Source organism: Nesoenas mayeri (genome assembly GCF_963082525.1).
Source record: "Nesoenas mayeri genome assembly, chromosome: 24".
In the NCBI taxonomy this organism is placed as follows: domain Eukaryota; kingdom Metazoa; phylum Chordata; class Aves; order Columbiformes; family Columbidae; genus Nesoenas; species Nesoenas mayeri.
In genome coordinates, this window is record NC_137546.1 from 3,928,785 (window position 1) to 3,955,081 (window position 26,297).

General features: G+C 43.5%; 4 protein-coding genes across 10 annotated transcripts in view; 2 read left to right on the top strand and 2 right to left on the bottom strand.

Moving 5' to 3' along the window:
* Window positions 1-16,265, bottom strand: part of MTOR (mechanistic target of rapamycin kinase) — a 51,955-nt gene extending 35,690 nt beyond the window's left edge. Inside the window, exons 1-25 of the mRNA XM_080358714.1 lie at window positions 16,187-16,265; window positions 15,637-15,837; window positions 14,747-14,881; window positions 14,026-14,301; window positions 13,602-13,710; window positions 12,752-12,938; window positions 12,433-12,561; window positions 11,366-11,610; window positions 10,983-11,198; window positions 10,138-10,343; window positions 9,456-9,578; window positions 9,022-9,111; window positions 8,838-8,930; window positions 8,242-8,376; window positions 7,937-8,066; window positions 7,449-7,699; window positions 5,443-5,529; window positions 4,680-4,847; window positions 4,338-4,450; window positions 3,770-3,932; window positions 3,424-3,516; window positions 2,565-2,711; window positions 1,663-1,805; window positions 656-818; window positions 370-515 (exon numbers count right to left, since the gene is read on the bottom strand). Coding sequence (XP_080214840.1) covers window positions 370-515; window positions 656-818; window positions 1,663-1,805; window positions 2,565-2,711; window positions 3,424-3,516; window positions 3,770-3,932; window positions 4,338-4,450; window positions 4,680-4,847; window positions 5,443-5,529; window positions 7,449-7,699; window positions 7,937-8,066; window positions 8,242-8,376; window positions 8,838-8,930; window positions 9,022-9,111; window positions 9,456-9,578; window positions 10,138-10,343; window positions 10,983-11,198; window positions 11,366-11,610; window positions 12,433-12,561; window positions 12,752-12,938; window positions 13,602-13,710; window positions 14,026-14,301; window positions 14,747-14,881; window positions 15,637-15,660 — 3,572 coding nt within the window. The 5' untranslated portion in view covers window positions 15,661-15,837; window positions 16,187-16,265. The remainder of the gene's footprint in view (window positions 1-369; window positions 516-655; window positions 819-1,662; window positions 1,806-2,564; window positions 2,712-3,423; window positions 3,517-3,769; window positions 3,933-4,337; window positions 4,451-4,679; window positions 4,848-5,442; window positions 5,530-7,448; window positions 7,700-7,936; window positions 8,067-8,241; window positions 8,377-8,837; window positions 8,931-9,021; window positions 9,112-9,455; window positions 9,579-10,137; window positions 10,344-10,982; window positions 11,199-11,365; window positions 11,611-12,432; window positions 12,562-12,751; window positions 12,939-13,601; window positions 13,711-14,025; window positions 14,302-14,746; window positions 14,882-15,636; window positions 15,838-16,186) is intronic.
* A 472-nt stretch (window positions 16,266-16,737) lies between these two features.
* On the bottom strand, window positions 16,738-18,742 carry LOC308049188 (serine/threonine-protein kinase mTOR-like). Its single transcript, XM_080358713.1, has 3 exons — window positions 18,725-18,742; window positions 17,330-17,493; window positions 16,738-16,955 (listed from the first exon to the last, which is right to left on the bottom strand). The coding sequence occupies exons 2-3, from the start codon at window positions 17,447-17,449 to the stop codon at window positions 16,839-16,841; spliced, it is 237 nt and encodes a 78-aa protein (XP_080214839.1). The 5' UTR covers window positions 17,450-17,493; window positions 18,725-18,742; the 3' UTR covers window positions 16,738-16,838.
* Window positions 18,743-19,118: 376 nt separating this feature from the next.
* Window positions 19,119-24,775, top strand: UBIAD1 (UbiA prenyltransferase domain containing 1). Of its 7 annotated transcripts, none has more exons than XR_013923261.1 (4): window positions 19,119-19,311; window positions 19,518-20,067; window positions 21,000-21,608; window positions 22,735-24,775. XR_013923261.1 is itself a non-coding variant. In XM_080358724.1 (4 exons), the coding sequence occupies exons 2-4, from the start codon at window positions 19,545-19,547 to the stop codon at window positions 22,746-22,748; spliced, it is 738 nt and encodes a 245-aa protein (XP_080214850.1). In that variant the 5' UTR covers window positions 19,119-19,311; window positions 19,518-19,544; the 3' UTR covers window positions 22,749-24,775. The 7 variants fall into 7 exon arrangements, 4 of the variants coding, with proteins under 4 accessions (XP_080214850.1, XP_080214851.1, XP_080214852.1 ...); XR_013923262.1 differs by having other exon boundaries at window positions 21,000-22,927; window positions 24,640-24,737; XR_013923263.1 differs by having other exon boundaries at window positions 21,000-21,796; window positions 22,735-22,744.
* The window catches only part of DISP3 (dispatched RND transporter family member 3), a gene marked incomplete at its 3' end in the record, with an annotated part of 101,515 nt that continues 97,083 nt past the window's right edge, over window positions 21,866-26,297 (top strand). Inside the window, exon 1 of the mRNA XM_080358722.1 lies at window positions 21,866-21,904. Within this exon, the coding sequence (XP_080214848.1) occupies window positions 21,875-21,904 (30 nt within the window). The 5' untranslated portion in view covers window positions 21,866-21,874. The remainder of the gene's footprint in view (window positions 21,905-26,297) is intronic.

The window sequence follows — 26,297 nt, forward strand, 5'->3', positions numbered from 1 at the left end:
TGTGCAAAATGGGAGAGAAAGGTGTCTCGAGAATTACCTTACATATATTTGACTATTCATGCTGTAAATTTCAACTGTGTGGAACTAGAATTGGAACTATTTTAACTGTGGTCTATAAAATGGATTTTTAAAGGTTTCTAAACTTCTTAATTTCTAATAAATTGTCTTTCATTTTTAATCCTGCTTTACTTCAAGTCTTTGCTTCTTAACTTGTTTTTTGATACAAAGAAACAGCTGCCCAAGTGATTGAAGCCAAGAAAGGGAATACACTCAAGTCCATATTTTCCTCAGAAAAACAAGAGATGACAATGGATGGGTTCTGGTTGGGTACTGATGCAAGAGCAGAAATCTCAGCAGTTGTGGTCCTACCTGATGAGAGACTCCAGAATGGCTGGGGTGGGACCCTTTTGAAATTCCAGCTCCTTGTAGTGAAGGGCCTTGGCATACGCTCGACATTTCGCAGCTCTTTCCCCCAGGAGGACAATGCCATTATCATCTCTCAATGGCAGTGGACCCTGGGTAGAAGCATATACATAAAAAGTGGGATGGGTATAAACAAGAAGAAAGCATTCACGAACTTGTCACACCCTTTCCATAAACTAGGTATCAGCCACCTAAACAGAATTGGAAAAGAGTAGCCTAACAGCATCTCTACCTTGTCACTGTGTTCCATGAATTCTGCCAAGTTCAGCAGTGTCTGGGTGACTTCCGCAATGTCCTGAGAAGTCAGTGCCAATTCAATGCTTCTGATCAGCTCATCCTGCTGGTCTTCATTCAGTTCAGACCAGCATGAAACAAAAGCAGCATTGAAGAGATCTCTGAGGAGGCAAAAAAAAGAGAGTAAGAGGTGGGGATTCATTATTCATATCCACTATTCATGAAAAATGGTCTATTTCACAGTGTACTTGCCTTCTTATTCAGAGGAAGAGAGCCACAAAATACATTTATATGTCTACCCACAATAAATAGCAATTAGCTTTCATCAAGCTACCTTCTGTACCAAATACTTAGTGAAACCTGCATTTAAAAATATGTAATAGATGAGATACTACAGGAGTAGAACAGAACTATTGTACTATCGTATGCTAGCAAGTGTTTTAGGCTAGACCAAACTTTTCACAGCAGCAAGGATGCTCTTCTCTTCTGCTATGAAGAACAAAACATGAGAACAAAATTAAACCAGGAATGAACACTTTTCTAACAGCAATAGTCAGATGCATATGCACTAAGATGACAAGTGTCTATCATCAAGAAGAGATAAACAGGTAATTGCTTACAGAAACTCAAAGTTTCTCCAGCTATACCGGTTGAAAATGAAATAAAGTGCTGTGGCGTATTCCACTTAGAGGCATTTTTATTCACCCACAGTAGATCCTCAAAACTATTTAATACTCCGCTGTTTTTCCAGATTCATTTTTATGTGCCTTATGTTATTTGTAGACTAATACGCAGAATTCCATGGAAAGATTTTGTGCACATCAAGGAGCAGCCAGCTGGGAAGGGTGGAAATGAAATCAAGTTGCCAGCTATTTGATTTGTCCCAAAGCAGGAAACATCTCTATTTATGGAGCCTAGGAGCTTTTAAGTAACTTTCTTTTTCCTTATAATATCTGGCTCGCATCTGCAATTTCAAGTGATCTGAAATAACCAGAATTACTCTACCGAGCCATGGGATTATATGCCTGAGCCAGGGCCCAGCATGAGCGCAAGGACGGCGAGGAAGAATCTTTCAGCAGCTCCAAGCTCAGTCTTCTTAACCATTCCAACCAGTCATCTTTGGAAACTCTTCTTGCTGCTCCCCAGGCCTGCAGTAAAAAGCAAGACAATTCAACTACCAACTGTAGCACTATCCAAAAGCAGAAGAAATCCATCAGTTGCTGAGATTCCCTTTTCAATTCCCTAAAATCTATTACTTTTACCAGACAATTTGCAGTACTTTAGCCTCATTACTAAGAAATATTCCCTAAATGTATTCCTGTCATGACATGCTATGTATTTAACATGAATAATCCTTTTCCTAAGAAAAAAAAATACATCAAGAGCTGAAAGCCACTGTTGAAACATCAGCTTAAATACTTAATGCATTTAGAATTACATTTTTGAGCCCAGCATTTTCAAACCAATCCATCCTGCTACTGAACTGAACACTACATGCATTTACTGTTCAAATTATTTAGTGCTTATCTATTAAGTTCTATACAGGCTTCAAGAGAATATAGCACTAAGATACAAGAGAATTGACTGATAAAAAAGACAGAGGCTCTGAAACAGATGTCTCTAGAAGCTACAGACGATTCCTTGTTAATCTTTCACATAATGAGTGTCAAGATTACTTCATAGCCATTAAGAGTCTGATAACTCAGTTGCTCCTATCTTTAAAGTTACTTAGCACCTCCCAATTTTAAAGAGAGTCTCAGACACTACATTGACCTCAGTTCTGTACAGAACGGGCAACAGAAGAGAGATGTAAATCAATGTGGTTTAGCTGCATTAACTCCTTAGATGTGACACAATAGCTCCTCCCTTCAGTAGCAAACTCACGCTGTGCAGCACTCCAGTCTCACCTTCTGCAGGTTGATGGTGCTAACATGTAATTTCTTCATGGGACCTGTTTCCACAGGACCGCTGGCCAAAGTTTCTCCCTGGTTGCTTCTCAACATCCGGTGCTGATAAATCAGGGGATCCTCCTCTTCATCAGCAAGAGTATAGCCCTGCAGTAAAGAGCTTACCGTGAAGATCACACCCACACTTACAAAAGGAATTTTCTACAGGCCAAATGGATGGTAAAGTCAGAGCAGTATCCAGTCTCACAGCAAAACTTGTGAAGCAAACAACAGTGTTTCATTTTATGATTATACCTTAAAAACCAGAGGACTCAAATTATATCCCTTTTCTAGTCAAGGTAACTCTTAAGATGTATTACTTTGACTTTTAATACTAGGAGATAAGATTTCTTAAAACAAGTACTCTTTCCTATTTGACTCACTAGTAAGGCAAGAACAGCAGTGTGCTGCTTGTTCCACACTCAAATTACAAAGCAATTACTGAGTTTTTGAAATGTGGGACATAGTATAGAAAATACAGAGATAACAAGGTCTCCTTAAGTCCTGAAACTGTGGAAAAAATAGGATAAGTCCACATTTAAGAACTATTGAGAAAAAAGTAATGACATTGACTACAAGTTTAAGTTCTTACCTAGAACTTGCAGTGATTTTTCTGTAGGAAATAATTGATACTTGTTGACACTAATTTTCCCAATGCAATCTCAATGTCTCCTTAAGAAGTTGCACTTCACACACAAATTGAGCAACAATCATTCGTCATGTTGCGAGTAACTCAGTTTCCAGCTACATCTGTTCTAACATCAACACATCCTCAAAGTGCCCTTATGCAAACAACTCACCTATATACTTGTCAACTCACCTTTACAATTCTGCAGATAAGAACATCATAGCGTTGATGGTTAATTCTGTGTCGCACCAGAACTTTGTTCACCATCGGGATAAAAATCTGGTACTGTAGAGGGGAATGCATCAACAGCCAGTTACTCAGTCCCACCAAGAGCAGAAAAATTCCACCTTTGTTTCATTCATCTTACAAGAAACCAATTCTGAAAGTTTGATTCCAACTAACTCCCAATTCCAGAAACAAAGAAGAAAAATCTATTTTCTTTAAAAACCAGAATGAGTGCACTACAAACTTTAAAGCCTCGCTCTTTGGGACAGTCTCTCCTCCTTCTATGAGCTTTCAAGCCTAAGAAGAATATTACCTTCTTTCCCAGCTGGAACACCAGAGAGGAGAGGGTGTCCATTGCAGTTGTTCGTAGCTCAGGGCTCTGATCTAGTGTTCGTACAATGGGATGAATAATCCGTGAAGCGTAATCAGTGAAATCCAGGGACTCTGTCAAGCGGTCCACTGTTTCTAGAGCAGCTCTAAAGTCAGAGGAGAAAGAAGGGAGGACTTATCTCTTGTAGTGTAAGACAGGAGAAATGAGATGTAAAAAAATACATCAGCAATTCATGCTCAGTCCTCCTAGGCATCAATAGTAACAGAAAAAACAGACTCTGTTAATGCAGCTAGTACTTGCAGGAGAGCTTGCAAGTTGCAGTGACCAACATACTGGCACGTGAAAATCAGAAAGTAACAGTCTATAACCAAGAAAAGCTAATAACAGTGCTCTGACATCCAACAAAAATAACCTTCCAAAATGATTTAACAGAGAGAAAACCTATGGAAGGAACTAAGCAGTATTTCACTTCTACAAGCGGCTAAAGCAGCCACTGCGGAACTTGGATCCCACAGGCAAAATAAGAGACTGCAAAGCCACCAACACTTACTTGCGAGCCACGACTGGGACATCCGGGGCATCAAATAGCTTTACAATGGGAGGTAGTAACAAATGAAGGTAGTCGTCCAGGTTAGCTCCAAAGAGCTGGATCGCATTCAATAGCTGGAGGGAAAAATGATCCAATATGACTCAAAACCATTAAAGAGATGCATTTTAGATACATCAGTGAGAAGTGCCCTTTAAACAAAGTATTGTCTGCATCATTTCACACCAAGGCACTGCTGAACTACAGCTGCAACACAGCACGAAATCCCGCTGGAGCACAAGATGTTGGGCATCACCTGCCTTGGCAACAGCCAAACCAACCCAGCTGCCGCAGCTTCCCACTCACCTTGACAGAGACGATGCGGCTCTGACTATTGTCATGCATGAAGACCCGTAACATGTGAGGAATGAGCTGCGGCAGATAAAGCTTGAATTCGCCTCCTAGAGCTACCACAATTTGCTCAATAAGTAGGATAATTGTGCTCTGTATGGAGTTGTTCATGACCCAGAAATCCTACAAAAGACAAAAAGAAAGGGGGCAAAAAATTAAACAGTTCTTCATCTGAGCTGTACCAATTACAAGAAAAGCAAGCTGTAGGAGACAGTCTCTAAATAAATTCAAGATTGCAGGGAAGGGTTATACTTCCCTTATAGACTAAGATAAATTGGCAGTTTTGATCTGTTTTCAAAACACTCTCTGTCTCCAGTATATTTATAGCTGCTAAAACCAGCCTCTAGGCAACTGATTTTTCCTAATACTTCTAAGTGTTTGCAAACAGTAAGTGAAAATGTAGTGAAATGCCACCTACTTATGAACTCCAAACACCTCTTGCTAAAGCTAGGTTTCTGAAAGTAATAAGTGCACCAAATACAGTCACTCAAAAGGACTCAAACACCAGCAGAACCTAGGAGATGCTCTTACAGCAGTTACTAGTAATAGTGTATATTAATGTTTCAAATACATGCTATTTCAAAACACAATTATTACTTCAAATACATGGAATTCTGCTCTCCATATGAGTTTATGAAGTAACTGATAGCTTTGATAATGAGAGAAAAGCTATCTGCCTTTTCGGACAATAAAATGGTAGCTTAAAGATTCTACTCACTCTCATCAGGGTGACAATTTCATCCATGTAGGGCCGAATATGACTTCTCACAAAGGACACCAACATCCCCAGCTGCTGGAACAGGAACTGGAAGGAAAAGAAATGTGTTGTGATCAATGTAGGTTATTCAAACATCAAAGCAGCACTGAGTAAACGGTGTTTCACAGGCCAGTTGCAAGCTCATTTAACAAACAAATAGCATGCATAGCTCCTATATGCTCAACATCTGGGGCTAAATTCTTGGCAGCTTCAGCTCAGTGGTCTGGGGTTTTGGGAGTGTATGTGTGGCGGGGTCTATTTTGGGTTTTTTATCCCCCTTCTTGCATCAACATTTTTCTAAGCTCAAAGCCTTAGAGAGCCAGGCAGACACACAGGGGTTTATAATGTGTCAGCAAATTTATCAAGTGTCAGAACAGACTTGCAAGCACAAACATCTCAACTACAGAGCTTCGTAATTTAGGTTTGAAGGATGCTTCCAAAAATGTAGTCCCTAATCTTCTTCCTCTGCCTGTAAACCAAACTGGTACACATTTTAAGATACTCTTTCTGTACTCTTTCCCATCCCCACCGAGATATATTGGTGAAAAGTCACTGGGGAAGAGACTTTGGTCCTTGCCAGAAATGTGGTTTTGAAAGATGGTTGATTGTACCATAGAATAATTTTGACTGAGACAGTTTTATTTGGATAGACTATGACAGTCTTGCAATTTCTTTTGCCCCAATCATCACAATGAATTTACTTTTGAGATTGGTATAAAACAATGAGGGTTAAATCACTTTTTCCACAAAGTAAATGAATATAGCATTTTTTCCTATAGGAAAATGTAAGTTATCATAGATTAAATTTCTTTTTTTCATGCAGTATTTGAAGATTATAGTGAAAAAATATGGAGCTCAGAAAAAGAGATAACAGGTTTTTTGTGAAAACTAAGAAAGAAATAACATCAGCTACATTAGTGAAGGCAGGACACCTACGTTTACCAAAAATGGACCCTGAGCTCCTGTCCTGTGCCTTTTTTTGGTGTTGTGAAAGGATGCTTACATGTAAGACAAGGACCTGCCTCCTTTAGGCTTTAGTGTCACGTGTACCCACCTCAGCTCTTCTCCCCAGTACACTTTCACCATCTTCTTTTACCTGAAAATTTTTAAACAGAGTGTGCACAACTGCATAGCTTTCAAGCAAGTTAGATCAGTCAGGTCTAGGAGTTCGGCCAACCCAGGCGCGTGAGATGTTTTCCTTCCAATTTGAGTAGTAGTTCAGTCTGGGAGAAAACAGCGGTTCTATAGCAGGGTTGGGATTCTGCTAAGGGAGCACCCATCCCACCTATAAAACACAGCACCAATAACAAGTACAAACTGCCCTTCCCACCTCAGAGATTATTTTCAGCTGCCTGGGGAAAAGGCTTGGCAAAGAGCAGCCATCTCTGGTGAGGTGAACCTTAAGCTCATTATTATCTTCACACAGTTCTCATTTCCTTCTAAAGCTGTAACTTCAGTGGGGAGGAAGAGAAAGCACTGCTGTGGAATCACCACCCACGCCGCTCTGAATGTTAACAGACTGGAGCAAATTGAATTTTCCTTCTCACAGATGAGTCAAAGCACACAGTTGCATCAGAAATTGAAAGAATCTATGTCTATTATTTAATAATACTGCTTTCAACAGTGTATTAATGCAGAGATCACTGAAAGCTCTGGAAGCTGCACAGGCTGTTTTCCTGAACAAGACCAGCTTGATTAAAAAAAATAATAAATCCAATATTGGCCTTCCAAGGATTATGCTCAGAAGCAGCTGTTTCAATACAAAACAGAAAAATTGTTTCCACTGGATATTCTATCAAATGCTCACAGGACAGAAAAAGCAAAGCTGAATCTCACTTCTGCAGCATGCTTGGCAACAACACATAGCACAGCAATGCGAAAAGCCAGTTGCGTTCTCTTAAAAAATGGATTCTTATGTTAGGGCAGCAGAACGGGAAGGAATAAGGAGTGGTCCCTAGTACACTCACCTCTCGGATGGCACCATCACAAACCCGTATTACGTTAAGGAACGTTGGCATGACCTGAGGCAGGAACTGCACGCACTTCAGCCCAAGAGATTTGAAAATAAAGGTGATGGCCTGAACCACCATAGTGTGGTGTTGGGACAAGGATTGGTCTCGGAAAATTCTCATCAGTGCCACCATAGAGACAGCTGGATAGAACTCATCCAGAGGGAGGTTGCCCATGTTCACCAACATCTCACTGGTACTGTAGTCCGCTAGAAGAAAGAAGGCAGTGTCACAAGCTGCAGACTAAATGGTCTTGAAGAACCCTAGTATTAGGCACATGCATGAGCACACTAGTATTACATGAAAACACGTACACTAATAATTTGTTAAGAAGATGAGGCAAACTGCTAACAACAAGACAAAACAACAACAAAATAATAATAAAAAAATCAGGACCTGTTTGTATATTATAAAGCTATTCACTTGAAAGGAAGTCAGATACTTACAAGAATCCTGGCTGGATTTGGACTCCGAAAGGCTGACAGCTGAAGCATCTCGTGATTGATCAATCATTCCAATGTTCACTTTGTGTTTGTAAGGGTCCAAAGCACCCAGCAACCCTAACACACGAATAGCCTGGTAAGACAGAAAGAAAACTGATCAGAACTTCACCAGCAAGGTAAAAATCAAGATATGAATCCACATGTTTGGAAAGGTCCCAAGGATTAAAGAAAGAAGATCCAGAACTAAAGTGATTCTCTCCCCCCAAAAAACTTTTAGAAATGGTTGTGCGACAGCTTCACGCTCATACCTCTCTACGGGTGCCCTGGTTCTGCTCTGTCTTCAGGAAGTTCAGAAGCACCTCCAGCAAAGTCGGATACTTCCTGTAGGGTTCCACCACATAACCAGTGCTGGCCACAAGCTGTCCCAGAGTCCAAAGAGCCACCTGGAAAGATCAAGCCCAGAGATTAGTTTTGACTATGGAATTTATTATGTCTCCTGATCCACCAGGCATTCAATTTCTGTAAAGTTTTTCTGAGCATTTCAGGATCACACTGCAAACCATAGTTCTTTAATAAGCAATAGTAAAGAAAGTGATAATAATTTGTTAGACTCTGACTGACATAATTGCCACCACTCAGAGATACAATTCAAATTCAGTGAGTCCAAGCCTAAAACGCTTCCCTATTTTATTTTCTTCTTCTTTTCCTTTCACAATTCTGCACTGTCACAACAGACAGGCACTGCAATCCCTGTCTGTGTGTCATGAGTGTGACCATACACTCCACAAGAGAAATGTGAGCGATTTAAAGGTTCATTTTAGCAGCTACAACAGGACATATGGATTTTTCATTACAGCTTTGGGCACAGCAGATAGCAAGTTTAATGTAGTTATCAAACACTTACTTGTCTTTTAGCCAGCAGGGAGGAGTCCTGTAGCATGTCCATAATTATAATGAAAAGCTCATCTACCCACTTCCTCATCTCCAGCCCACTGACCTATTGAAAGACAAAATTCAAAGTCCTTCATCTAGCATGGCCAGAAGCTTAACTGACAAGGACAACAAAGAGGTACCTGCAGTATCCTTACCTGTGCAAGCTCCCCTATGGTAGCCAGGACGTTGTTAATCACTCCTGGATTTGGATCTGGATCAGGATCTTTCAGTTTCACAATCAGTGCCTGGTAGGTGACAGGGGAACAAATTAGAATGTGTTTAGAATACCCCTTGCTGTACATACAATACCCAAAATAGTCTTTCTGCTTGTTTGCACCCAAAATTGATTCCATAGGGGCTCAACTTGTATCATGGCAAGCATTACAACAGTAATTTCACAACATCTGTGCAAATCCAGAATCAAAATAGGCTACGCTGTCACACACACGTATTACTGGGGGTTTCACCCACACCAATCTGATTTTTTCCTGCTATGATGAAGTAAAAGAACTGCAGCTCCTGACGGTCCCATATCCACTTGCTGTATCATCTCACTCCAAAGTCACCAGGAAATGTACAGAAACTCTACCTTAAGAATAGGCTCCATGTACGGACGAATGAGGCGTGGAGCGTTAGAAACCAGGTGACCCAACATCCTGGCACTTTGCTCTTTAATCCTGCCAACACCACTGTGTTCCAGCTCAGTTAGAATCTGCAGGAAAGACAATGGAAGCATGAGAACAGGAAACATAAAGCCAGGCAAAAGTTCTTTGGATTTCCTCCTCTTCTGTCCAGTGACAACAGAAAGAAACAATGTACAATGTACATGTACAATGCACCTGTAAAGGGTGTTCTACATTTAGGCTCAATTCAGTCATTTATGTCTAAATGAAGCTAAAATTAATAAGTCTAAAACCGAATAGATGGCTCCAAAACCATCTACATTTACGAAGTGGTGCCATACATTCACCTAAAAGAAGCACAGAACATTCTTCCTCAATATAGACGGAAAGCACTCCTGCATGATGACTGTGGGGTAAAATTACAACAGCTTTTTTTTTTCCTTACACCCTTAGAGCTTTGGTCCAAACATCTATCACTAAAAAGACTTCCTGCAACCTACTAAGTTGGGTAATAAATCTTTCCCAAAAAGGGAGATACTCTCCCACCCTCCCACACATCCTCTGCAACTAGATAGCCCAGTTCTTTAGCACCATCTTAATCTCAACACCAGGTACTCTATTTTCACTGCAGGCAACCCTCTTCATTACCTGGATTAACATCTTGCGCAGGAAAGGCATGACAAAAGCAGGGTTCATGCTGCTCAGACGACCCACAGTACAGATGGCCAGCTCTCGGATTTCAAATACTTGATCATTCAGGGCCACAAAAAGAGCTTGCAAATTTTCCGCCTGGGCAAGGTGAGCATCAAATCGCTCATCCAGAGAAGCCAACACACAGAAACGTATGTCCGGATCTGCAAGAACACACATTTGTTTCTCTTTAAAAGTAGTAAACTCGTTATTATTGCCCTTATTCACAAACTGGCCTCAAAAATTCTTCACAGCCTCAGGGAAATGCTGAGAACTTCCCCAGCATGAGACAATACATATCAGTGTTCCACACAGGAAAAACTGCATAGGTCAGCCCAACAGATTCAGTGCTGCTCAGTGCTGCCTCAATACCCAGATCAGTACAAGTGGCACATTTAGAGGCAGTGTGCAGAAAACGAACTCATCTCAGGTTACTTTATTGCAACCAAAAGCATAAAAAAAAATAAATCAGGTAGGAAGATTCAACAAAAGGGACCAATCCCTTCCCAAACTACAAAGTTAAAGGTCATGACACAGTATAGCAACAAAAGAAGTCTCAAGGCTCTACCTAGTTCAAAGGATTACCAAGGGCACAGTTTGAGCATTTTGCAGTACTGTTCTATCAGTATTCCAAAAATCAAGATACGGGAAGAGAAATTGAGAGACGTTTTTACCTTGCAAAGAAGGACAGCTTATGTTAGTGGCAAATATGTTCAAAGTCTACCACAACCTTAATATGACCTGTTCATGTGCTAAAATTAACATGTAGGAGAACTCTTTCTTTTCCTGAACCCCACACTAACCTGGGTCAGTTATTCCAACCACAAGCAGTTTGCTCAGAACGTCAGCCACAACCTGCACTGCAGTCTGACTGACCACATGTGCGTGGCCACTTATCAAGTGGATGGAGGGCGTGAGCAAGCGAGAGCATGTGCGGGCTGCTTCCATCCGAATCTCCTTGTGCTCGCTGTTCAGAAAGTGGTCTGCACAGTGTCGAACAAACTGAGTCAGAGAGTGGCCTAGAAAGAAGAAGATGGGGAGTTTAACACAGGTTTACACTTCAATTACTGGTCTTACCAGGAAACAGGAGTTTTAACAAAGTATTCCTGCTACTTGTACTCTACTCCAGTGCACTAGTGTTTATATCCCATATGCCTTGGCCCCCTGCTTCCTTATTTCATCTTACCTTCAAACTCAAAGCTCCCTAGCGTACGAAGGGCAAGGGTGATGCTACCCACATCGCTGGCCTCTGGGATGTTGGTGAGGCTAGGGGAGGCAAGCTGGTGGGCAAGGCCCTTGGGCATGCCTGGATGTCGCAGAGGCTTGTGCATTAGAACAAGGGAGAGCATTTTCAGCAGCCCATCCTGGATATCTTTCTTCAGCTGGGGGATCTGACGACTCAAGTCATACAGCACAGCTGTCAGAGCAGGGCTGAGGGCAAGAAGCAGGCAGATAGTCATTAGAATAGAAACAATGAGGTGCATATTTCACCTTTTTGTTTATGCCTTTGCCCATCAGAAGATAATTGTGGGCATCCACACATCACAGCAACACCTGAAAGCGGAGCACAAGTGCATGAACTCAGGCAGGATGACCTTGCATGAACCTGGTGGGCAAACTGCCCAGACCACAGCACACGTTGCTACATATGGCAACATTGTTAGAATACTGTTACAAATGTGATTCCTTATACTTGTGCTTTTTAGACACAAAGGTAACTAAATTCACTTCCAGATGTTAACATTAATCTAATCTAAACAGCTTTGTATCACTTGGGTACTTTCTCCATATCCTCCCATACTTACAGTTTCGCAAGCTAGGAAATTTCCAATAGGAACTGTCAGCTCCAAAGGTGACAGAAGCTAGGAGCAAATAATTCAGCTCTGCAATTCTCCTTCCCTGCCAATTCGATATGGCAGAAACCTGCTGGCCTTCAGAAGCTTTTTAAATTTTTGCAGGCTGTTGCCAAAAGTGTTTGAATAGCAGGAAGTAAAGGAGATTGCTTCTGAATTCACTAGTTGTTCTACAAGTAGATTTCCTTACACAGAGACCAATGCTCTTAAGTAACTCAATAAACACATTAACACTTAAAACATCTTATTCTTCTGAAAGAGCTAAACTGATCTTCTGGAAGATCATTTAAAAGCAAGAATCCCCCTTCTAAACCTGAAGACTTTCAAGGTCTCGTTCTGTAAAATCAACAATGCCATCCAGTGGCTAACAGAAAAATGTGCTCCCGTGCCTTGTCCTCACCTCAGGCCCACAGCCAGCATCGGTTCCAAAAGCTCTTTGATATCCTGCTGGATACTGGGTCCCATGGCTCGTGCCAGCATACTAATGCAGGTGAAGACTGTGGCGTCAACCTGCACGGACTTCTGCCTCCTGGAAAGGGACCACATAAAAGCTATTTAAGAGGAGCTGCTATTTTTCAAGCATCTTTCCTCATCCCACTTCTGTGTTATCAGTCTTAACAGAAGCACCACTGATATTAATACAATAATTTGATTCCACATCACAAATCTACACAAAGAACAGGTGTTTCAGTTTCTTTCTCTAACCTTCACAGACTTACTTGTGAGCAAAGTCCTTTGGTGGAAGAGCTGCTTTTATGATTTCAAGGACTTTTGGCAGGTAAGCTTGAAACTCAGACCTCACAGCCACAGAAAGCAAACCCAAGGCCTGGAAGGCTGCTGTTCTCTCCTTCTCCTTCTTCACACAGCTGAGAACATGATTCATGGTGTCGGGAAGATACTGATCAGCTGCCCACAAGACAGGAAAATAAGGATATTGGGACTTGTTTAGGTTCATGCAGTTGCATCACATTTGCAACAAAATCTTCACAAATACAAGGGAACAGACATAAAATTTGCTGACATGAGCAGCAGCAAACACACCTCACCATATAAAATGTTTAAAGCCCAGAAGGCTTTCTCTTAACAACAAGAAAAACAACAAAAAAATCACCAAAATAAAAGAACCGGGAGAAAAAACATTGCAACAAGTTCTATAGGCAAATAAGATCCAAGCATCTTGTTTTTACAGTGATTAATTGGAAAGTTGAAATAATAACACCAAGTTTGTTCCAACTCACTTAGAGCAGCTTGTGACTTGCCTCCAACTCTGATAACAACAACAAAAGAACACAACACAAAAAGGAGGTTCTCTCTCTCAGGGTATTGATCACGGAATTTAGACAATAGTTTTCAATCCATTTTCTTCATGAGAGCAACACTTTGGCATCAGATATGAAGTCACACTTATTCAGAAAAAAAGACTGTCCTCCCACAGAGGAATTCGTTCATCTTACAAGCATGTTTGTACTGCTGCATTGCCTGCACAAGCTCATCTGGACCAAAGAAAGCTGGATAACTTCCAGCTCAATTGCAGCAACACTTCAAATATCCAACCATCTGTCTTGTCACCTGTGAATGCTGAAGGCCGAAAAGCCGCCAACCGTGGTAGCAGATTGAGAACCGTCATCTGGATCAAAGAATTTTTGCTGGTTCTGCACTTGAGAACCCACTGGCACACCTGAAAAGAGATAGATTGGGCTTTGAAGGGTGGCCGTGAGCAGTAATGCATGAATGTTTATTACCCGCATGCTATAAGGCATTCTACTGACATTTGGCTTCAGAGTCCATCAGAAAAATGGCTAATTAAGATTGTTTCCAAAGAAGGTAAATCACTTGCTCTAAGACAGTGACAAAGCCAAGATACATATAACTAATGGGTTTTGGTGCTTCAGTTCAATACTAGGCAGTACTACCTGCTAAGTAAGGACATGGAGGACAATCACTCTACAAGAATCAGTGTTGGTGGTAGACAAGTTGAAGAACAAACACTTACTTGATCAAACTTCTCTTCCATTAGATCCCTGCAGCATCGACTTTCTACCAATGTAGACTTTGCTGGGACAGGTGAGGTTGCGAACCCCATGATTCCTTGGTGCGCACTGTACCCCAGAAGACCAGCCAAAGCGTTTGACTGGGAGGGCTGAAGAGACTGGAAGCTAGTGAAGGGAGTGATGTGACGAGGTTTGGTACTGAAGCCCATCAGGTCTTTGCAGTACTTGTCATGCACAAGCTGCTGCTGAGTGATCTCTTCCATCTCCTCTCTAAGGCGCTGGACAAAGTAGAAACACAGGATTTTTTATTTGAAGTAGCTGAATAAGTGATTGCCAACACAGTGCTATCCAAATCTCCTGAGCAGCACAACTGATATACAAATGGCTGTAAAGCATCAACCATGCAAAATCCAGCAAAAATATTTTGGTGTCTAATATGAAGAGAGCCCTCATTCTATATAAAATCCTTTTTTGTTGTAATTAATCCAGTTAATAGCACTTTCCATCAGAGCTTAACACCTACTCATCCCAAACTTGTCACTGTTATTTCTGACAGACTTTCATTTGTAATAATCAACACTCTGACTATGTTCAGATGACTTTTCAGCCCAACAACCCCATTTCAGACATAATGGGGTAGTTCCACTGATTGCTGAGGTGCTACACATTGTCAATCAATCTGGCAACCAAAAGCCATAATCCCCATCTTGTTAATTTGCTCACCTCTCCCTCCATACTGCTGATTCTCACTAGCTCATTGAGGATCAGTAAGGCACCATGGATTCGGTCATCACGGTTCATTCCTTTTTCTTTGGCCAAAGTCTCATCGAAGCCTTTCTCAGCCTCTTCATATGTATGCTTGGGGAAAAAGAAAAAAAGTCTCTGTGATCATGTAGAAACAAAGCCTGTGGAAATAAAGTAGTACTACCAGTCAAGAGTTACTGATGTCCTGTAATTTTGCAAGAGTAGCCACAAACCTCAATTGAGTAATAACAGAGTACAACACCACAAAATTCAGATTCACCCAGAAGCTGAGGACTCTGCCGCTGAGCACTTTCAACAGCATTAATCAAACACCCAGTCAACCATGTCATGGTATAAACTTCATCCATATCTGCATCACATATTTGACTATGAGAAATCCAAGTTCACAACATTTGGCTGCACTGCCAAATCCTTATTTGATATAATGAAACTTGAATCCAAGTGACAGTGGCAGCAAAGCTAAGGTTCAGGCAAAAGAGTCCTTACCTTTTCACTCATGGTTTATCTACACTAATAAAACCATCTGCTAGTAAGAGAGGACGATAGATGACTGCATGGCTGTAAAACTAGGTCACGCTCAACAGCTGAAAATGAGCTGCAGACAGAGTAATAGATTCTTGATGGAATTAAGTCTCTTGCTTATCTTTACATGGGGTTAAAGGAAGTACTCATTTTTGTAAGTCATTATATTTTCAACCCTTTCAAGTGAAGGCAGTTTTCTACTGACAACTGGACATTCTGACAAAGGTAACACAGGTTCTTAACTTAGACTGATCTTCTAAAAACTGGCATTTGATCATTTGCATTGCATTATGAGGAGCTGCTTCAAAACAAACTTATTTTCTTACTCTGTACCACTGGGGCTTCTGCATCTCTTTCGGCTCACGTTGGGTGGTGAGGATAAGGCAGGCTCTTAAGGCAGAAACAGCTCCCTCTCGGATGGCCTGTTTGGGATCCCACACAGCCACAAATATATTGTCAAAAAATGGCTGCACTTGTTGGAAGAAGAAGGTAGGCACACTGATTGCCAGCTCACGCAGGACAAGAACCTGGAGGTGGGAAGACAAACAGTAACAATCTGTGAGGATGAGCATCCATCGACAAACCTCTTAATTTCTAGACTGTAGATCACTTCTTTAGGCCGTTAATGACTCTGAGCCTGGGCTGTTTTCAGCTCCATACTTTTACAGCTCCTGGCACAATGGTGTCTCAGACTTTAGTCACTGGGCTAAGGCAGAAGCAATGAGGCAGCACCATATCTGTAACAGATACTTAGACTGGCAGCCTTTCTGATTCTGAGCAGAGCTTTTCCACAGTTTTCTGTGCGCATCCATCACTGTTGGCTAATCCTAACCATCCCATTCCAAGACAAGTGAAGAAAAACAATAAATCACTTACAGCTGCATGTCTTCGACCTTCATTCCTGTCAGCTCCCAGCCATTCCAGAGCTCGTTTCACCTCAAACTCCACATACTCAGCTGTGAAGGTGTCACCTGCCATCGCAAGCCGCCCGATAGCCTTGGAGGCCATCTCCATTACAACAGGGTCATTGGATGGCAAGAGGTTCCTCAGGTAGTTGGCAAACCTGCCGATACGGGTGGCATTACCTCCTTCAACACCGATAAGGCTCGCTGTAGAGAAAGGGAGCAATGCTGTAGGTTCTCCCTCAGTCAGGGGTGGAAGCTGCTGTTATTGAGCCAGGTAAATTCAATAATAAGAATCAATCTCCTCAGAAGAAAGCTGAGAAAAGTCAGACCACCCTGATACATACAAATGGACAGCACAAGCTGTTCTCAGCTGAGCTCAGCACTCACATTTGATGCTGGGCTCCCAGAAGAGCTCAGAGCCCATTAAGCACCAGGTTTTCAGCCACTCAGCAGCTCCCGTGCTGACACTTACAGACAGTTTTTCAGAGCCCAGCAACTAGCACACACCCAGCATACTGAGCAGTCAGACGTAAGGCCCCAATTATAAAAGCTCATTCCTTTTGAAAATTTGTCCCTAAAGACAGGTGTGTGAAGAGAAAACTCGCCAGAGGCATTAAGCACTTTCACTCACCTATAGCTAGAATGCCACCCTTCCTTTCATTTGCATCGGAGCTGGAGACCAGCTCAAATATATGATGGTTCAGCTGATCATAAAACCTGGTAGATTCTTCTTGACTCATCTGTAAAAAGAAAAAGTTCAAATCAGCTTTTAGCATTTTTTCATTCCTTCCCACCCCCCAAAACCTCCATAAAGACAATGCTTATGTCACTTAAACAGAAACAAATTAAACCAACCATACATTATAAATGTAAAACAGTATCTCTTCTTTGTGCCCTAGACAGGTCATGTTTATTCATTCTAGTGCTTGATAGACTGTCTGTGTCACCAACTCATTCATCTCTCCTACACACTGGGGTGAAGGTAAGCTCCCGGCTATGCCCCACCTCCTTTCTTAAGACCAGCTTCCATATTTCCAAAACCTCCATCCCAAAAGTACTCAGCCCTATGCTCATACAACAAACAGGGATAAACGATCTCATTTGCAGCACTCACTTCGCGGAGCTCCATGGTGACATAATGCTGCAAGTCCTTGGCAGCTTTCGCCCTCGTCTCTTCACTGCGACTCTTCAAGCCGTTGGCAAATTGTTGGAGAATGGACACAGTGCCCGACATGATGGCGGTATGTTGGGGCTTTGGGGCATCAAGTCCTGCAAGTTCTTCAGAAAAAGACTTTTCTTACTGCTTTCAGCTATAGAAATCTCTGAGCTTCTTTCTTAATGCTGTCCCTGATGTTTCCAAAACACACGTTCCATTGCATACAAGGATGCTGTACCAGCAAAGCATAAAATTACAAGTCACAACTATTGCTTAAGCCCTGCAACCCTGTGATAAAACTGTATCACCATACAACACTTTGACCCCCAGCCTACTTGCTCTCCAGTTCCTCAAATACCCAAATACACTCCAGTAGGTCAGGTGCCCACCCCGTGGTGATCTAATTCTAAATCCAGAGTCATGCAATAGCTGAAAAATAGCAAGGTCAGATTAGGGTTTATCCTACAACAAGTCACCACAATCATTCCCAAGATTATATCATTATCATATCTGACTCCTCTTTGAACATTTTCATCCAAGTTTCTCCACAGAAATTCTCATTTTATACCAACACAAGGAGGATTCAGCACTCAGGGCCTGTTACATTCTCCAGTAGATATTTAGAGATGGGAAGTCTAACTATAGCAACACCAATCATTGCAACAGGATGTTTACTATCATAACACATAACCAAACTCTCTCATGAGTCTCTCTTTATGTGGAGAATATTTTAGAGGTTTGAACTCCTCGATTTTCAGGTTACATAAGCCCAACCCGAGTACTCGACAGAAGGCCCCACAGCGACACAAGGCACCGAAAATTCGACTTCTCTCTCCCTAAATATTCCCCACGCAAACATCCACCGGGATTACACCGTGAGGTGGCTTCAGGGCTCCCCCGCGGCTGGGAGCTCGGAGAACCTCCCCCGGGCCAAGGGAGCAGCCCCATCCCCGCCGGCCGGGCCGCCCCTGCGCGGGAGTTCGCTCCCCGCCGCAACCGCCGAGGGACGCGGCGGCCGGCGGGCAGGAGCCGGCAGGCCCGAGCCCGCGGGGATCCCATGACCGGCGTTCCACAGGGCGGGAGTGAGGGAAGGGTGAGGCAGGGCAGGGCGGGCACGGCCGCCGGAGCGGGCACGGGGCCTCCAGCGGCACCGCGGGGGCCGGGGGGCTCGGGCGGGCGGGTCTGGGCGGGGAACCGCAGCGCGGGGCCGAGAAGCCGGTGCTGCTGATAGGGCGCGGGGCGCCAGCCCGGCGGGCGCTGAAGCGGGAGGGCCATGGTGGCGGGGCCGTGACGGGAGGTGGGGTGAAGGAAGGGTGAGGCGATGCTGAGGGGAGGCTCCGGAGCCGCACTCACCGCCTCCGCCCCGACCGCCGCCGGTTCCCCAGCTCCGGGCCCCGCGCCCTCCCCTCCGCCGCGCCTGACGGACCGGCGAGCCACTACCAGCCAATAGCCTGGCAGAAGGACTTTGATAAGCACCTCATCTGACCAGTAGAAAAAGAGCAACAGGGAAGGAGCGCTCGCAGCTCCGCCCCTTTTCCCAAGGAATCGCAAGGAGATGCCGTCGCCTTCCTGCCAATGATCAAGCTAACCGGGAGTGAGTGGCAGTAAAACTGACCAATCAGAAGGCAGAGAGTGTTCTATTGGTGAAACGTCCACGCTTAGGCCCACCCTCCAGGCGCCGGCTGGCTCCTCCCTCCCGTAGCGCTTTTGCGCATGCGTGAAGGGAACCGCGCGGTGCGAGGCCGCGCCCAGTGTGCGCCGCCGAAATGCGTCCGGCTGCCCACAGCAGGACCAAGGGCAGCCGGGGCGGTGCCCGGCTGTAGGTGTTCCCTTGCCGTAATGGCGCGTAGAGCAGTGGTGGGCTGTGCTTCAGGGTGACCCCTTACAGCCGCGCTTGACGGCGTTGGACCGTTTAAATGTTTACACCGGGCGCCGTTCCGGTACGCGCCGCTGCGCGGAACCCCCTGCGCGAGTCGGCGGGGGCGGCGAGGGGCGGGCGGGGGCGGCGAGGGGCGGGCGCGGGCGGGAGGTCGGGGTGCGCGGCGGTTGCGGGCGGGTAGGGGCGGCGCGCGCCTGCCCCCTGAGGCGCCGCACGCGCGCGGCCGTGGCGGCGGGAGCCCCGCGCTAACGGCCCTTCCCCGTGCAGGAGCTGCTGCTGTGAGCCGGGACAGCGATGGGGCCGGGAGACCTGGTGCAGAAGATCAGCATTAGCGCCGAGACCCCCCGCGGGAGCGAGAGGAGCGAGTCCGGCTCCGCGCTGGCGGGCGCTGAGAGGGGCCCCCCCGGCTCCTGGAGGCAGAAATGCGCGGCCTATGTGCTGGCGCTCAGACCCTGGAGCTTCAGTGCGTCCCTCACCCCCGTGGCGCTCGGCAGCGCCCTGGCGTACCGCGCCGAGGGAACACTGGACCCGAGGCTGCTGCTGGGAAGCGCTGTCACCGTCCTGGCCGTGCATGGGGCCGGCAACTTGGTGAACACCTACTACGACTTCTCCAAAGGCATCGATCACAAGAAGAGCGATGACAGGACGTTGGTGGACCAGATTTTGGAGCCCCAGGACGTGGTGTGGTTTGGAGTCTTCCTTTACACTGTGGGCTGTATCTGTGCGGCTGGGCTCTACACTCTCTCAACGCTCAAGCTGGAGCACCTGGCCCTGATTTACTTTGGAGGACTTTCCAGCTCCTTTCTTTACACTGGAGGTAAGCGCTGTATCCCGTTTGCTGTGAGTCGGAATGTGAATGTGACAGAACTAGTTGACTTGTCAAGGATTTCGAAAAGACACAAGTGATCTATCTAGTTAACCTCCTTAAAAATATTTGGTGGTATTTCCTGAAGTACTGGTTCATAAACTTGTATTCTTCATCACTGATTGCTGTGGGAAGGCGTGGGAAGAGGTACACTAAGTTCTTCAGTTGAAAAGTGGTGTTGAGACATTGTTATTTACATATGTGGCTTTAGATGCTCATCAGAACTATTGCTGGAACTTTCTGTGATGTGTATCTCGTATGCCTCAGCAGTACAGCTTACTGCATATGTTCTTTTACATTGGTGGCATCTCTTACTCTGGTTTGGAAAGTTTTGTTGTTATTCTTTGGGTGGAGTTTCATTATGAGAGTAGAACAGTTTGTGTTTGTTCTTAATAAGATGAGGATATTTTTATTGTATTTCTGTATTGAATAGATACAAACATAATTATTATGAAAACAAAGTCAGTTTCAAGCTGTCAAACTTTCAGTTATGTTACTTTCCTGGAAAGAAACTTGCCAGTTTTGTGGTTTGTTCTGAGTGCTTTGTATATTTCTTCAGGATCAGGTTCTAATATGCCTGATCACACTAGAAAGTACCTTATTTCTATAGATTTCTGCAGAAATCAGTACTTCTAGATATGAAGATGGGTATTAGAACCTGACCCTTAGTTTCTGTTACATTGTTTGACTGGAGAAATTCAGAAGTTTCATTTCCTTTATTATCTTTGGAAAAAAGAGAAAATACGCTTCTCGGTCATAGCTACATGTGTGTTGGTTGTTTTACAATACTTCTGTGGGAAGGGCTGATCTATTATGTTTTCCATTCTCTTCTGTCATTTGACTTGTTTGACGATGCTTCATTTTATTCTTGTGTCTTGCCACAGGAATTGGATTTAAATATGTTGCCCTTGGAGACGTGGTGATCCTGATCACCTTTGGGCCCCTGGCTGTCATGTTTGCCCATGCTGTGCAGGTTGGTTATCTGTCTGTCTCGCCGCTGCTCTACGCTGTCCCGCTAGCGCTCAGTACTGAGGCCATCCTGCACAGCAACAACACGCGGGACATGGAGTCTGACCGGCAGGCGGGTATTGTCACCCTGGCTATCCTCATCGGTCCTGCCTTCTCCTATATTCTCTACACCGCGCTACTCTTCTTGCCCTACCTGATTTTCTGTGTGCTGGCCACACGCTATACCATCAGCATGGCGTTGCCGCTCCTCACCATCCCCATGGCCTTTTCACTGGAGAGGCAGTTTCGGAGTCAGAGCTTCAACAAAATTCCTCAGCGGACAGCCAAACTCAACCTCCTCCTGGGGCTTTTCTATGTTTTTGGTATTACGCTGGCACCAGCTGGTGCTCTGCCCAAACTGTAACGAGAGCTGTAGAGACAGGCCTCACAATTCAGTATTAATGCCAATTAACAGTGGATAATGTGGGGATATGACCCACTATGGACAGTGGGAAGAATGGAGAGACCGTGTTGAGTTGTTGATTGTATGTGAATTTGATGATTTCTGGTCTTGGTTAGCTTGTGCAACAGTCTTTAAAAAGTTATTTGTCAGTTCTTCGGAAGGTGTGAACTGTACAGCTTTGCTTCAGTGTGGAGCAAGGTGACATGAGGACAAGGAAACATTTGAAGAACCTCATCCTTCTGCCACTGAATTCTTTCACTGTCAACGAAAGTAAGATTGAGCCTCAAATACACACTAGCTGTTACCTTCACAAGCACAGTGATTGCTCTTATCACTCCTTTTCTTACCATGGTCAAGGAGTCTCATATCTCCTGTGTGGTAAACAGAAAACACTGCCAAATGTTTAGAATCACAACGATGTAGGTGCTATTACTTCACTCCCTTGTGAGCATAGTTCATCTTCATCTCTTGTATGTTTTGTTTTTCCAAGACAAATTTTGAGCTTTTATTTCCAAGCCCCCTGAAATGCACTAGATACTAATTCATTAACTGTTGTTTCTACCTGGTCCTGATAGTCTAGAAATTTCAGTGTTATGTATCTCTGTGGAATGTTGGTGCTAAAATGGAGCACGAATAGCCCACTTCACAAACTTTAAGCCAAAATTTGTATTCCACTATGAAAACTGAAGCTGTAAATGCAAATTATACAACTGAAAAGCCCTCAATGCCTAGAAAAACAAATGGTTTCAGTTTTTGCAATTGCCTAGAATTTATTATTTGAAATGGCAGTCTTGGAGTTAAGACAGAGCCAAAATAGTACCAGATTTCTCTGGCTGGATATGGACTAATGGGTAACTGAGTGGAAGAACAAATCTTAGTTTAAAAAAAATAGATATTTTTTCAATTATCATTCTCCATTTATTTAGGAGCCTGGACTATTCCAGTCAAGTATCTTATTATAGAAGCCCAAAGAGAAACTCTGTTCAGCATAGGAGAAAATACAGGTTTAGAAAAATGAAATCAGGATTATTGCATTGTCTCTGCATAAAAATTAAGGCTGGAAACAGGAAGAAACCATTTTTCTTAACAAGATTTTTCCTACTAGTCCAGAGTGAATCACGTTTAAGTGTTAAGTTAGCTCTGAAGTGAAGTTCCTCACCTCTTTCTGCCCCATACACCTTATGATTTTGTTTTGTTTTCTCCTGCAGATGTTGCCACTTGACATTCATGTGGCCATTTGGAGAACTGATTGTTTCAGCAATTGTGTAGCAGTGTGAAAAACATGCCAAACACAACTGGGAAAAAGCGTGACTTCCAGTGCAAAGATGCATTTGATCCATACCGTGTTACTCAGTGGCAACTGAATTCTCTTCTGTATTGGAGAAAAAGTATTCCTTTCCTGTATGCACGGGTTTGGGGAAAAGTTTGTTTACAGGTGTTGTAGAAAGCTTCAAAGGGATTGATAGAGATGTTGAACTAGAGCTGCTGGTGCCTGGAGCACACCCTTGCTTTTGAACCAAGTGGAAGTGTGCTAACCACTAATTGAAGGGCTTTTAAACATGAGCAATAAACCAGCAATAAACTGGCATGGTGGTATCTCACATCTGTCTTAAGTAAGTGTTGCCCTTGGGGGGTCCATCTGAAAGTGCTGACTGTTATATTAGTGGAGTGTGCTGACAGTGGTAAAGCTGAGTTCATGGTACAAAATTATGTGGTATAGACAGTTAAGTGACTTTTTTATGGCTTCATGTTGTCCAGTGTTACCCAGCTGTCGGTCTCCTGCTTTACAGCTGAGCTGTAGTCAATGAGAAGGATTCTTTGGAGGTGTATTTTATGAGCCACAATTTCATCTTTTATTAAAATTGGGCAAATGATCTCTCTAATCTGACTAGACACAAGAAAAGAGGAGATGGACTTCAGCAACTGCGTGCTGCTTGCTACATTAAAATACTCCTTTAGATTGGAAACATGAGGAGAAAATGCAAAAGTTCAGCTCAGCTGGATGCAGGGAGAAGGTTTTGGAAACTGTTTTCAGTACAGACACAACACAACACAATACTGTTACTTCCTTGTGGACCTACAGAATAAATAACAGTTAGTCTGGCTCTGAGACACACTTCACTTTTTGGCAAAGCAAAAGCTTTTCTAGGGATATGGACAGAGCTGGTGAATCTATAACCTTACAGCTGGGGATATGTAGGTTTATTAGGTTAATCCTAGCATGGCTTTGTTGCTGCCCTGTGTAGCAGCTGCATGCTTTATTTTGTGATACCTTGTTCTTGTATAGCCATCAGTTTAAAACAATGGACAGTAACATTTTTCTACTCCTTTTACATAAACTAGAGTACTCAAGCTAAATTCCTTAACTAATACTTGGCTCAAATCTTTGATAACGAATTGTAAGGGTGGAAAGATCTAGGATCTCATCATTAGTGGAGTAGAGTAACTCTAATTGTATCTAGGCCGCCCTTTCCTAGCAAGAAAAAGCCCCCTGTGTAGGGTGTCTCCTTACTGCGGGAAAGGACCAGGGCTTTTTGTTACAGAGATGAAGGAAGAGCTCACTAGTACATGTGTATCTTTGTGGAACACTTCTTAAGGTGGAGGGGATTCAAAGCATTTCAATAGTAAGAAGGAGAGAAAAAATCAGTAATTCCTTACTAACAGATACTGGTTGCCTCCAATTCCCTGTCTGTGAAAAACAATATCATTCCAGGTTCTTAAGGCTATTAGTAATAAATAACACATTCTTCATCATGGCTTTGAGGAAGTTATTTAACTTCTCTGCCTCAGAAAACAGCTAATTTTTGCCTACCTCACAGGGATGCTGAGCCGACATCATTGTCGTAGAGAGCTTTGAAAGTAAAAAGTGCTTTATCTCTGTGTGCTTTCCAAAAAGCGTGTTAGTACTGGAAAACATTTTAGGTATGAACTAACCTAACAGGTGACTTAACCAATGTAGGTAGACCAAAAAAAATCTCCACATAGACATTGAGTGGTAAGAGAGATTCCTTTATGGGTTCGTTTTGTGATGAGTGCTGGGTCCCTTTCCCTACCCCTCTCCTCCTTACCCCATGCTACTTTCCCTGAATATAATCTTCTAAAACTTCTTTCAGGTCTCTCTTGACAAGCTGTGTTGCAATGTGATGAGTCTACGCTGGTAGATGAACAGATCTGTAGCCCATCTGTTAATGTGTCCTAAAGCACCTCCTGGCCTTTCTTCTTATCCAATAAAGTGTCTGAATGATATTCTGTTAATTATGCTGTGTTTGATTATTTTATATCACTCCAGTTGTATTTTTGCACATGTATTGGAGCATCTTCCTGGAAGGAGAAGGATCTATGTCTGCTGTGTTTATAGTACAAGTTCATGAAAGATCATATTTTTTTTGGTGTAAGAGTCCTTTTATGAATCACACAGTCTTGTCCTTCTATATCATCAGATAAAAAGGTCAGTAGCAGTGATCATCTCATACTAATGGCAGACTTCAGAGCATTTTCATCAATGAGCAGAATTTTCTTTGCACTTTTCTCTGCCATGTACCGTTCAGCATTGGTAAGGAGGTTTCAGCTGAACTTTAAATCTTTTTAAATAAAGGTGGACATTTTCATCCTCACCTGTGTGCTCTGCCATTCTTCAAGTTCCATGGTCTCTGCTTCTGACTTGTAATGATTTTTATTTGGTCCATAGGACTGTGACAGCGTAACGTGTCCCATGTGTCATAAATGAGCCTAAAGCATAGCTGTCCCCAGATGGCAGCATTGCTCTCCCAGCACTGCTGCAGCACCCAGAGTACCTGTACCCTAGGCTGATGGATCCTCCGCCAAGAGCTCTTGCTGATTCCACATGAGAGAAGTGATGGACCAGAGATGTCTTGGCCTAGCCTAGTACTGGACAGCTCTACTGTTCTGGCAAAGACTTCGGGTGCTAATTGAGATGGGAGGTCCTGGTATCTATCTGCTCTTCTAGTGCTAAATTAGTGGGCAGTTTGTTAACTGGGAAATGCTGAATAGCCCAGCAATTTTCACAAAGGCTGGAGTCTTCTTACCTTGAATGGCAAGTTCTTATAGCAGTGGTTCAATTTGTATGGGAAACGGGGCCTTGTCACTGATTTAGCACAAAGAATAAAGACAATGCGTATTTTTAGGTGTTCCAGTAACCCAATTTGCATCTCAGTGTTTGCAAATAAGGTTGTGAAAAGTCATCACACTAGGAAATCAGCAGTTTCCCAGACTTCAACCTGATGGAAAGAGGTTCTAAAAAACTATGTTCCCAGGCTTGTTAGCCATTGTCCCAACAGCTGATAAAATTATTTCAGATTATAAATTTGTGTAGCTTTGAACAGTTTGGCTAAAATAGTAGCATAAAGCACCTTGGGGAAGGGGTTGACATTGATGGAAAGAACCACCACCAAATGGTGCCAGTCCAGCTGTGAATGTCAGAAACTTGCTCCTGGGACAGGAGGGCTGTTCACAGTACTAGCACAGGCATTTGTAAAATGTCAGTGGCTAAACACAGTCTCTGCCCCACTTTTTTGTCCTTGATGTGAAACCTCTGTCCCAAGAGACTGTGACGTTCCAGCAGGCACTGCTTCCCCTTTCTGGGGTGACACTTGGACAGGAAAGGACATGTGAGCGCTGGGGCCTTTGGACTCTGCACGTGATACGTGTCTAAAAGATGCAGACAGCTGCATTATTCTGTGTCCTTGTGGCAGTAAATCAGTCTGGGGTCCTTGATCAGTTCAGGGACCAACTAGAGGAGGAGTCATCTACA